We start from the raw sequence: 13,128 nt of genomic DNA, 5'->3' as shown, positions 1-13,128 counted from the left end.
AGAGAGAGGGAGGGAGAGAGAGTCTGCAGATATGTAAAGGAATCTCAGACAACTCAACAACAAACAATGAAACACCACAACAGAAAACAGAAGTAATGAACACCCACTTGCTGTTTCTACCACTGAGCTGCTCTGTGACAGTCATTCCTGTTTCCTAGGGTGACCATATATCCTATTTTTCTCAGACATGTCCTCTTTTTTTGCAGTTGTAAGGCTCACCACAAGCTTCTACAGCCACCACAAACTCTGTGTAGAGATTTTACAGCTATACACACCTCACATAAAAAAGTCCTAAATTGTTCATTATCAGAACATTGTCAGAGTTTTATGACAGCTGCTTGATGGAATAGAACCTTTACCTTATGCAGTTGTTCTGGTTAGGAAACGTTATATTTGGGCGTGTGACATACCTGATACCTGATTTATTTTAGGACTAAAGAACCTTACCACTATGAGTTAGTATGTAAGTTCCATACCTTTTGAAGACTTTTCATAGAAGAGCATATCTGACCTGACAGTCATTAAAATATGTATTGCAAAAACTGTAAGATGTTTTGTTCGAATAGGGTAAAACAATTAAGAACCTCAATACTCTATAGCCATTAAAGAGATTTTATAAAACTGCATGTCCACGCCAAAATGACAAAATTCTAAAATCGAGTTACATCTGAAATGGCTTGGCTCAACCTTCTCAGCCACTCCCCCCTCACTATCTCTCTCTCTTTCTCTCTCTTTCTATCTCTCACTCCCTCAGTACAGATGCATGCTGGGACCTGCCTGAGGCTCATTCTCTTAAAATCATCTCTGGGACACTCACCTGCCAAAAGGATGTGCCATTATGAGTCCATAAAACAAGATTATTACGGCTCTCTTATTGATTCAGATTACGCTGAATAATCTCCCCCATTGTTAGTTCAATAAACACTGTATAAACAAACAATAAACAAATGATCCTTGTTCATTGAATCATTGAATTATACTCATTATTTGGCTCTGTTGGTGAAATTAGCTTAACAATGCACTCTTTGAATGTTCTCATGTAGCAAGAGCTGAGGAGGTTGAATCAGGTTTTTGTTTTCACTGCATTGCAAGAGATTAGAGATCTGAAGCTTCTCTCTCCGCTTGTCAGAGCTCGTAAACCCCATTCATCAGACGTGGTTCAGTGTTGACTATTAGCCCATTAATGAACACTCTCTCACATACCTTTACTTCCTCTGGAGAGGGCAGCATGATCCATCCATCCTCTAAATGGATTGGCCCTTTGGGAGAGCAGGGCTTAAAGGAAATGGGCCGGCCAGAAAGAAAGAGCTAATAGATGAGGATGGACACTTCATGTCTTCGGATGTTGTTTCGCTAATCTGTCCTGTATTTCATCCCCACTTCACTCTGGGGTGTCTTCTAAATGTGCAGGATAATGCACTGTAGAATGCATTTGATGAATGATCACTGTGGTAAAATGTAGGAGAACTGAAGAGATTCCATATATATATTCTATTCTTTTTATTAAAGTTAAGGTGGTCAGTTTATTATGAGTTGTGTGTATTTACATTACCTATATGTCCAAATGTTTATGGACACATTTTCTAATGAATGCATTCATCTATTTTAAGTTGCACCCATTGCTCTCAGACACTAATTGAGTAGTCCTAGAACAGAAGTAATAAACAGTAAACTGATAAGAAAATGAATGATCTTTTGAATAATGGTGCTCCATTCAATACTTCTTGGATGAGTTTGGGAGTTAGGGATCCTGACCTTGACCTCTTATTGGAGAATGCAATCAGATCCTCACAGGGGTTGATGTAGGGGTTGACAGGATGTAGCACAGTTTATTAGTGCACACTAAACTGCAGTGTGAAAACAAAACTAACCGATTGTAACTTAATAAAATGTATGTAAATGTCATGAAATCAAAAACCTTATTCTTCCTGGTGTGAAAATGCAAGTGCATTCTACTACTTACCTACATGTCCTTTGCTATTACAGACCTAGCTAATTTAACTTTGGTATGTTTTAAATCTTAATAAACTTGATTCTGATGAATAAATACCATAGTGTTTTATGCTAGAAGGTGCACTTAAATTCCTTTAACTTTCCCAAACATTGACAGTGTGCTGCTTTACCAGTCAGGTTGTAAGGAGCAGTAGAGCCCTTCTGCTGAAGTACAGCGTTAAAAAAGGGGTTTCGGTGAAGTTTCTCCAGCCCTGAGGCTGAAACAGTATTAGCATTAGCTGCTAACCGCAGTGCTAGCTCTTTCGTCATTCAGAGGGGAGTATGTCCAACTGTAGCCTACAGTTTACTGTGTTAAAACAAGCTATGTTGCACAAATTGCTAGCTGATATTGCCCTGGGTTACTGGAACAGTCAGGGTTCCTCAGTTGTAGTGCTTTTGGGCGGCATTTTCTAGTGCTAAGTGCTGCTAACTGCGACTAATGCTGCTGCTAACTGCAGTAAAATATTGGAAATCTAAGCTTATTGTAAATAAACAGAAGCACTTTACTCACCCAAATGAATGGTTTTCAGCAGAGAAATCTGTGTAGATCAACATCCAGTGCTCGTTTGACTTTGAAAATGATGAATGAATTATGAATTACAGTTTTGTTTACTTAGGCAGAAACATGGTGACACCCATGTTCCTTGCTATTATCACTTAAAATGTGCCTTATAAAATAGACCAGAGAATAGACATTTATTTATAGTGAACCTTTCTCCCTCTAAATCTGCATCAACCTTTTAGCCCATATCTGCTCTTCTTCTGTTACTTCAAAGACAGTAAAATTCAAGGTCAGCAGTGTTCCATGTTGTGTCCTATGTCGATGTAGACTGTTAATGTAGTTGGTAGTTGTTGAGCCCTCTACAGCATTGTCTTTGGGAGATATTTCTTTCCGAGCTACCACCTCTAGCTGTAACCAGGCCTCTCTAAAAAGAGTTATGTGTCTCTGGGAGGCGGTGATAGCAGGAGAAATGCACTGGCCATGAAGATGTGATAAAACAGCATTTGCCAACAGAATGAAACCAGTACAGCTCTCAGAACTACTTATTGAATGACAGTTATGGCATTGACTTACTGAGTTAATGTTTATTGTTACAGTCTAAAAGGCAGAACAGAATGTCCCTGGAGTGTGTTGTGAAAGAAAAAGATGTGTTTTTTGGTTGCTAAGCATTTGCTCTTTTGTCCTGAATTGTTGACAGCTCCATACTTTTTACTGTGGCCTTTAAACTCAGGGCTTCATAAGCATAACTCATGACTAATTATTATTTTCATGTTCTATGTTCAGTTTGCTTGATTATAGTACACTGAGTGTTTCATTCCAGACTCAATTTGATGCATGTTGTGACTGCATCAGGGCACATTATGTACTGTAGTGTACGCTCTTGGCCCTGAACATCCTTGTATATGGCTAATTTGAGTACATATGCCTGCTATTTGTAGTGAGTGCTGTACCATTTCAATTCCCCTCTCTGTTGTACAACATCATGTGTCTTTTTTGCTGTTGTCAGATGTGGTAAGTTGTTATGGGCTTGTGTCGGAGCCACTTGGATGCCCAGGGCGGAGCAAACTCGCATGGGTCACTGCCTCCATGCTAATGTATTCAGTTTCAGCATGGCGTCGATGCCATGAGTGACAAACATAATTTGCGCTGCCACCTCAGAGGCCTGAAAGGGTCTAATTGCATCAATGCTGACAAAGAGAAAGGAAACGAGAGAGCAGAACGCAGCCAGAAAGTGAGGATGGATCCAACGTGCTGACAGGAGTGAGGCTGATTACTTGACTTATCGAATTTAGATGCAAATAAACTCCATTAGGCATGTACAGTTGTGCGTCTCCATAAACACACTGTGATGAGTGTGCTGAGCTTTTGATTGCATTTCTATCTCACTTACGGTTCTACGCATGAGTGCGAGTCCACTAGAACTTTTCTTTTCATTTTTTTTGGTGCATTCCACTGTGCCAGATTTCTCGGCTTGTTATGGCTTGGGATATTTTTGAATGCAAATAACAATCAGTGATATATTTAGCATGTTTAGATCAATTTTAATTGGCCTCATTCTAATCTATGACTGTCTAACTCTTTTTATCTCTCTTCCTGCTTTTCCTTTTTTTTATTTTACTTTTTAAAGTAAAATAAATGATACTGGACAGATATAATCTGTATCTAGTAGATATATAATGGGAAATGAGAACCGTGTAAATTTTTCTTCTGCTAAAAACGGCAAAAAAGTAGTACCCTGATGTGATAATTAGGGGTGGTGATATGGAATGATATTTCAGGGTATAATATCGTTCACGATATCTAAAATTTTTGGCGATATTATCACATACAATACGATATGGCACACCCCTACTCACACACCCCATACCTGAACTGCTGCTTATACTTGCACTGTCATAACCAATTTAATTCCACCTACAACTTGTACATTTAAAGAACTGTATGCTCTCTTTCACTATATTTGCACTAATGTTTCTATGGGTTTTGTTACTACTGGTACTGTCATTCCCTCTTTAATCCCACCATTCAATCATACCTAATTGGTACACTCTTGTCTTACGGATGTCTATATCTGTAACATCTTGTATTGTACATTTAATGTCTCTCATTCTTTTATTATGAATGGGATGTACCAATGGGAAATAGGAAGTGGACACATACCATAAGATTTGTCCATAGACCTCAGCTGGAGGCATGGTCTGAAAACAGCATTCAAGACAAGGGAATGTGATTAAAGATCCATGTCTTTTGAACTATTGCTCATTAAAGCATTTTAAACTCCTCCAGATGATGATGGTCATCTTTTCTTGTCATTTTTTCTTGCATTGTTCAGTTTCTCCAGCCTTTTCACTCTCTTTTCATCCATTATCTACAGTATTCTTCCGTTGCTTCCAGTCTGGCACACTAGGGACGCTTTTGCAAACACTTAGGAAGTCCATTAAGAAGCTGACGGCTGCAGTACAATGGTCCCTAGCAGGACATTATTGGCTTTGTTTAAGCTTCTGTGAATGGGAAGCACCTTTTAATTGCACGCTCTTTCAGATGTCTGGTGAGCTAGGCGGGGAGGAGCAGCTGAAACCAGAAAACTGGCTTTAATGACCGCTCTTAATGACCTAGACGAGCTCATTGATTAGGGAGAGGATGGCGTACTGCGGCCTGACAAGTGCTCTGTTGAGCTCAAGTGAAGACAGCAGTGTAGAAGAGGTTTCTTTAAGTAAGTAGAGGCTGAACAGTGGACAGACTGAATAGAACTTGTGGATGACAGTCTGGACAGAGATTGTGGCCTTAATGTCTGAACTTTGTTATAGCTCAGAAAGAATTGATTCTGGGTTTCAAGTAATCCCATGAGTCATCATGTTTCTTCTTTATGCTAGCTCTTTACTGCTAGCAGACGAGGACTGTGTAAAATGGAGAGTTCAAGGGCATTCAATTTTAGGGATGACTCACTATAAAAGTGGTTCATATTCAATCAGGGTCATTTTGGAAAAAATGCAGTTCACTCAAGAGGTTGGAACTCCTATCCTCAGGAGCCTGTGGGAGCCTGTGGGATCCACAGACAATAACCAAACTACACACTAACACACTAAATATTATAAAAGGAACAGTTCACTGCCATTAGAAGTGCACATTTAATATAGTATGTATATCATAGTACCTCTACTTTTGCTCATTTTTACATTTTGACATAAACTACAGGGATAAAAGTTTTGGGATAAACGAGTTTGTTCTGCTTTTGTTGGAGTAACTGTATCTACTGTCCAAGGGAAAGCTTTCTACTAGGACTTTAAGCTCTGCTGGTGAGGATTTGAATGAACTGCAATCGGTGAAAAGGACATTAGTGAAGTTTAGGATTTTGGATAATGACCACCCTATCTCAACCCCAATTCTCCAACTCATCCAAAATGTATTCGATATAGCTCCATCATTCAAGGGACACTATTCACTACTCCATAGCTCGAAGCTGGGATGCTTTACACCCTGCTATCCCACAACTGGCATTAGGCATAGTGCCAAATATTTATGTATATCTGCTTCAGAGAGTGTTATTTTATTGACAGTACTTCTATACAGGTACTAGATAAGCTATGCAGCTTGTATGTGTGTTCATTTAGACATCTATGTCAGCACTGGGTTCAACATAAATCAGTTAAATACAAAGACATATGACATTAGACATATGGTATTATTTTGAATCAGTCATTTCATGATTAACAATAGAAATTTTGTTTTTTTTTAGGTTTACTTCAATGAAATCTATTATTTTCCATATTATTTTAGCGGAAATGTCTTTTTATGAAACTGATTACAAATAATTCTTAATTAATGGGAGTCAGTTCGCTGCTGGAAGAGGCTGGTCAAAATATTTGAGGTTTCAGGTCAATATTTGTGTCACTGGACCAAATCTTACAAAATAATGACAAAACAAACAGTCCTACAAATTTGTCTAGTCTAGAGAAGCTTACATGTGAAAAAAGAAAAAGTGAAGGACCACAACAGGTATGACCAATGAGCCCCAGAGAATAATTTCTGTTTCATCATTTTATTTTATATGTGATTTATATTGTAAATAGCAATAGGCAGAGGAATACTGGCTTGTGTGGGCATGAACTCACCATATTCACTTTATTCCAGTACTAAAATTCCTGCCAACACCAAAAGTCATTAATTTCTTTAGCTAAATGTATGTAGACAACATGACATGTTAATGATGCTGACTGGTTAATGGCCCCATCCCTCTGTACACCAATTGATGTGAGACGTCCCATAAAAAGGCAGCCATAAAACAGCTGGCCCATAAAACAGTGTTGAAATGGTAATATTTCTGACCGGCTTATGGGGACTAGTAAATCAAGTATTCCTGGAATCCATCACAACTATCTTTTTTTTTTTTTTACTTTAAAGAACATAAAACGTCTATATTTAGTCTAAAATTAGATTTTCAATGTCAAGAAAAGACAATTTGAAACTTTCTCTAACTGAAATTAGAATATCATTGTTTTAGTCATATTATTTATGTATGTAATGTCTATAATATTTCATTCTCTATAACTATATGATGACTGGAAGATCAATACAGAGAGAGACTATTTAAAGTAAAATACTGTAAGGAAGGGTTGGTCCTTTTCTTTTAGAAAGCAAGAGAAAGCACCAGGTCATGTTTTAATTGTGATTTCTTTCCCGTCTCTCTCTCTCTCTCTCTCTCTCTCTCTCTCTCTCTCTCTCTCTCTCTCTCTCCCCTGGTGTGTAGGAGATTGTGGGTCTTGGAGACATAACACCTTACAGGACAAAAAGGTCGCTACTGGTGCCGCCCATGTTTGTGCCTGAAAACCAGCGTGCTCCGTTCCCCAGGTCCATTGGAAAGGTGAGTGTGACTCAAACACAGCCAACATCACACCTCCAGCATCAACAGCTAATGCCCTACTGCATGCCCTACTGAGTTTCACGGCTCAGTGTTATGCAACTGCATTTGGAAGCTTGCATGCACTCATAATGAACATGAAAGGACATAACTTTTTATGTAAATGGAGAAAAAAATAGTGTACAGGTTTTCTGATGGCGGTGGTGGGAGAGGGGTTTCAAGATTATACATGCAGGGTCAAAAAGCTAATAAATGTGGAAATGCCCATTAGTGAGTTGCACCTTAACCCATACTTTGGTGTCTGTCAACAAGCTTTTGGCTTAAATTTATTTATTTATTTATTTATTTATTTATTTTTTGGCATGGACACAACTTTTAATTGAAGTTTACAGTATTAATACCCCTTGAACTTATCCACATTTTGTCACATTACAACAACACACTTAAGTGTATTTTATTGAGAGACAAACAGTGGAATGGAAATGATTGGTTTTCAAAATTTTAATAAACAAAAAAAAGTCTGAAAAGTATTCGTCCCCCTTTACTCTAAAACCCCTAAATAAAATTTAGTGCAATCAACTGCCTTCAGAAGTCACTTAATTACTTAATAGAGTCCACCTGTGTGTAATTTAGTCTCAGTATAAATACTCCAGTTCTGTGAAGACCTCAGTGTTTTTAGAGAACACTAGTGAACAAACAGCGTCATGAAGACCAATGAACTCACCAGACAGGTCAGAGATCAAGTTGTGGAGAAGCAAGAAGTTTAAAGCAGGGTTAAGTTAAAAAAACATATCATAAGCGTTGGGCATCCCAAGGAGCACTGTTCAATCCATCCTCCAAAAATATAAAAATAGTTCTACACCTGCAAACCTACCTAAAGTCATGTATCATTTTAATTCCACTTCACACTTATGCAATACGTTGTGCTTGTCTATCATTTAGTATGTTAATAAAATACATTTAAGTGTGTGGTTTTAAGGTGACAAAATGTGGAAAAGTTCAAGGGGTATGAATACCTTTGCAAGCCACTGTTTCAGTTGGTTTCTGGACAGTCCCCTCCAAAGGCTTAACATTTGCCTGCTTAAATAACTTAACTTAAATAAATTATGCAGGATTCTGAGCTAGTTGCTACCACCACCATGCTTAGCAGTTTGTACAGTATTTTTTTAAGTTGAAAGTCTCCTCCAAACATTTTTTTATTTTTTGGCATGGATCCACTATTAACTTTAGTCAAGCTTGATGAGAATCTTTCAGTACCTTTCAGTAGATGACATTACCCTAGTCTCAAATGGTGCCCTAAGCCCTGTGTCTGGACTTGATAGTGACAGCTTTAAATGCGTTCATATGGAACAGGCTAATGTATGTTTGTTGGAGTGGAACAATTAATGTCACATTTTTATTATTAATAATATGTATTTTTGAGCACTTATCTCTGAATAATTGTGCAAGAAATGCTTTTAATTCACAGCTGAATATTTTCTTCTCCGCTAGATCGGAAAGAGCCCACATGCTCAGATTGGTCACAGCTGCTGGTAAAAGGGAGTTGTTGGTAATAGGACATTGCTGAGTCTGCTTCATAGAGGTCCTCACTGAAGGGCTTAGTAAGGGTACATAGAGGGCACTCATGGACACCCTTTGGATTGGCAGAATGAGAAATGGGACACCCTGCAGCCTCTTGGTTGTGGGGTACATGAGGACCACCAGACCGCAAGTGTGCCATTTGGGACTGGGCTAATGTTTAAATCACTTTTTCTGTAGACAGTGAAAATGTGAAATAAATAAATAACAGCTCAAATAAATCACTAAAAGCATAATATTTCCCTGCTGTCATTCATGCCCACGGTTAATGAGTGTAAACTACCTACCACAGCTGTTACTGTGTGGATGCAAGCAGGGCATATTGCTTGTGATGATTTCAGCATTAAGGGTCATTTGCAAAGTCAGATTTTTTTCTTTTTTTGCTTTCCATACATTTTGTAACAGGCCTATAACCTGTTACAAACCTAGTGGAACAGTAGACTCAAAAAATAACTAACTGAACTGGCTGTAAATCCTTGAACCAGAGGGTCATGTTATACTCAGGGCACCTCCTAAAAAAATAAATAATGAAATATTAATAGTAAAATCAGCCTCATTTGACTCACATTGAATATTTCTCTCCGTTGCTGCAGGCCCTGTTGGCCAGTGTCATAGCTATTAGAGCGAATGAGGGGAGAAAGAAATGAGAACCATTCTGACGCTTTCAGAACTAATGCTCCTCTCAGGAACACCATCTAAAGCAGGGCTATGCCTTGTCCAATATATTGCTTTAGACAGACTGCTCCAGGTCTTTAGTCTTTAATGAGAATCATTCACAGCTTGCTTGATATCGCAAAGTGTTCATATCATGGAAAACCACATTTTTCTTTGCTTTTTTTAAGCAAGAGGATTCATGTATGATTTAGAAAATACCATTAGCCAATCCCCCGATCATATAAAACTTAAACATTTGTATTTAAGCTATTATATACATTCATATTAAAGGCTGTGATTTTTTTCAGCCTGCCCAGCATTTTGAACAGAGCCAATACAAGAAGCAGCCAAACGATTATAGTTGGTAATCTTTGGTGTAAATAAAGGTTAAACTTTGTTAACTTAATGTATTATACAGTGGTGGACATTAACAAAGTAAATGTTATTTGTTACATTTGTGTTACATTTGGCTAGCACAAGTGGTTAGTTGCTAATGCTTATGCTAATGCTGCTGCACCAAGCCTTAGTGAAAATCTGGAAATGTAAGCTTACTGTAAAAAAAAAAAAGAAGAAGCAGGAGTTGCCTCCCCTTGAGCATGCTGTCCAGAGTTCGACCTTACTCACAAGATAACACCTTACAACTTTTACAGGTGTGAGCACTCCCAAACCATTCCTGAGGTAACATTTTTGTAACGCTACAGACTGAACTCAGATGCATACAGTAAAAAAGTAGATAAGGCTTTAATACTAAGAGCAAAAAATGAGAGTATAATCGTTATACAAGCGGTGTTCAAAGCCAGGATAAAAATGCTAGAAAAGAAAGAGAAATCCTGAGCCAAAAATACAGTCCAAACTATTAGAAAACACAGTACAAACAGAGCAAAAGGGATACCCAAATACAGTCAAAGTCAAACACGAGTAAAAAAGGTCAATACACAGAAATACAGTCAGAAAAAAATGCTGAAAACAAAATGCAAACACAATGGGTTTATATACATGTACAAATTACTAACAGCTGAGCTCAATTCTAAAATTGCTGAGATGACGAACATGAGAAAGCGCAACGATTGGCTGAGTCTGAACACATGATGTTGTCAGGTGCATGCTGGGGATTGTAGTTCTGGAGAGGCATATGTCCAGAGTTAGGAACTACAGTTTCCTATCAGGCGTGACAGTTTTATGCTAAATATCCACATTGTACTACTCTCCCATGACGTATACAAAAGACATAATTTAGAAAAAGTACTACAGATGAATATAGCCTTACACAGCCCCTCAGGGTCCTGGACTGAGATATTGATGGTCATATCTGTGTATAGAATTGTATCTTGGGTGGGTGTATGAGGAAAGGTTAATATACTGATGAGCTGGTACTGTATTGGATGTTGGACATATATGCAGGTCATGTATGACACACATGCAGGATCATCCCTATTATGCAGTTTGCTGCCTGGAGTGCAATGGAAGGGATGAAAGAGAAAATGAAAAAGGATCACTGGCTGAGCTGCATACATATGGGGTAATGTAGAAAAGCACTGAGGGGAAGAGGCACCTCAGTGGCGTCGCCAGGTTTCATGGTGTGACATACGCATAGGTAGGCAATTGTCGTAATGGGTTGTAATGTTGTCCTGTGATGCCGGCCGCCTTGGGGGGACAGTGAAAGGGTATTACCTACGTAAAAAAGAGTTTTTTTTTTTTTTAGTGAAGGGAGGCATATAGAGATTGCATCAGTTTAACCCCTAGTGCTAATGCTAAGGATGGTTAGTGCTAGTGTAGCGGTGTGCGTCCAAGTAAGCGACATACATCCACTTCTTCCCTGTGTATGGATTATGTCTTTATTTTTGGGGTGTAACAGGGGTGTAAACAGGCTTGTAAATTGCATTTTAGGAACTTTTCACCCTAAACAAAGTCACATATTTAGCTAGATGCTATTTACACATCAAAGAACAGCTTAACATCTTCCTTAGGCATACTACGTATTTTCCCACGAAACTAGCAGATTTATCCCAAACCACAGACTGTGCTACACCTGCTGTAGTTACTGCTTGATATAGTATAGTAGAGTATAGAGAGTGATTGTGCTGGGACTGCATGCAGAAGAGTGTGTTTGCGTCAGCTGCAGTGGTGCAGCATTGAGCCTGTATAGTTTTACAGTGGTTAAACGAGTGCAGTTAGGGTGCTGTTGGGTTTTATGGGGTGTAGCACAGTCTGTGTGTATCGTTTCTCTGAGGAAAGCTTGCTCTGTTGCACTTGGCATTCCATTTTTCTGGCCTGTTATGGTTTTGAATGCAGGGAGAATACAGGACTATAATAATGGTCTATAACTGCCTCATCTGAGGAGCCCGTCTGTGCTGCTGCTGCTGCTGCTGCGTATGGATTATTATAGAGTTTCAGAGGAGGAGCTCACTGAGCTGAGCAGCTCAGCACCACACTGATGAGACTGACCTGCCTGTAACCTTTCCTACTTCACTTTCTCTCTTGCTCTCTTTCTCTCTCTTTCTTACATTAGCTCATTCTTTAGCTTGTTCCTTTTTTTTACTCACTCTCTCGCTCACTCTCTCATTTCCTCTAATACGCACATTATTTCTTTAATACACATCCCCCTTTACTCTTCTTGTGCATCTCCCTCCCTCTCCTATATGTTTACTATTTCTTAAACACATCATGTCTCTTCATAACTCATTCTCATCTATCTTTCTCACTTTGTTAAATGTACATATTTTTTGTTTTACACCTTTTGTTTGGTCCCTTTTCAACTCTTTCTTTCACACTGTCTAATTTTCTACTTTTTCTTTAACATGCTGTGTCTCTTTACCTCTCTCATTTCTCTCATCTCTCTCTCTCTCTCTCTCTTTTCTCTCTCTCTCTGACATTTTTTAATCTCTTCATTAACACAATCTCTTGTTCTCTACCTTTGTTTTCCCTTTCTCTATAGCCTTTTCTTGCTCTTGGTGTCTCTTTCTTTTACTCTTTCTTAAACAATCTCTGTCTTCTTCCGCTCTCTCTTTATTTCTCTCACTCTCTCTCACTTTGTAAAGCTTGCCCATTCTTTCTTTAACACACTTTCCCATTTGAACTCTTTCTCTTCTCTCTGTTTCTCTCTCACACACGCTTCCTCTAATTTGCTCATTCTTTCTTTAATACACTTTGTCTCATTCTTTCACTCTTTCTTTAAATAACTAATTTCTATTGTATTCTGCTTCTATATTGCACCTTGTTTCTTTTATTACTCTTTTTATATTTCTGTCTCTTCCTTGTGGTCTCTCTTACTTTTACACTCCTTCTATCTCTATATTTCTTACTGTCTCTCTCTCTCTCTCTCTCTCTCTCTCTCTCTCTCTTTTGTCTGTCTCTTTCATATACACGTACACTCTCTCTGATTAAATCAGCTTTCTCTCTCTCCCTCTCTCTCTCACTCTCTCTCTATGTTTCTCTGTATTTCTATATGTCTTGACGTATATTTGAGCATACACAGTTGTAAACACATGGGATATTCACCATATTCACCATTATCATATATATTTTCCACACAGAATGACCACTG

At 38.4% G+C, this 13,128-nt stretch overlaps 1 protein-coding gene across 1 annotated transcript in view; it reads left to right on the top strand.

The window, feature by feature from the left end:
• The window catches only part of cdh13 (cadherin 13, H-cadherin (heart)), a 589,258-nt gene that overhangs the window by 232,360 nt on the left and 343,770 nt on the right, over positions 1–13,128 (top strand). Inside the window, exon 4 of the mRNA XM_022679628.2 lies at positions 7,242–7,355. Within this exon, the coding sequence (XP_022535349.2) occupies positions 7,242–7,355 (114 nt within the window). The remainder of the gene's footprint in view (positions 1–7,241; positions 7,356–13,128) is intronic.

The sequence above is a fragment of the Astyanax mexicanus genome, chromosome 9 (assembly GCF_023375975.1).
Source record: "Astyanax mexicanus isolate ESR-SI-001 chromosome 9, AstMex3_surface, whole genome shotgun sequence".
Lineage (NCBI taxonomy): Eukaryota > Metazoa > Chordata > Actinopteri > Characiformes > Acestrorhamphidae > Astyanax > Astyanax mexicanus.
Note: the sequence above shows the minus strand (reverse complement) of the source record. Positions and strands in the feature narration are given on the sequence as shown.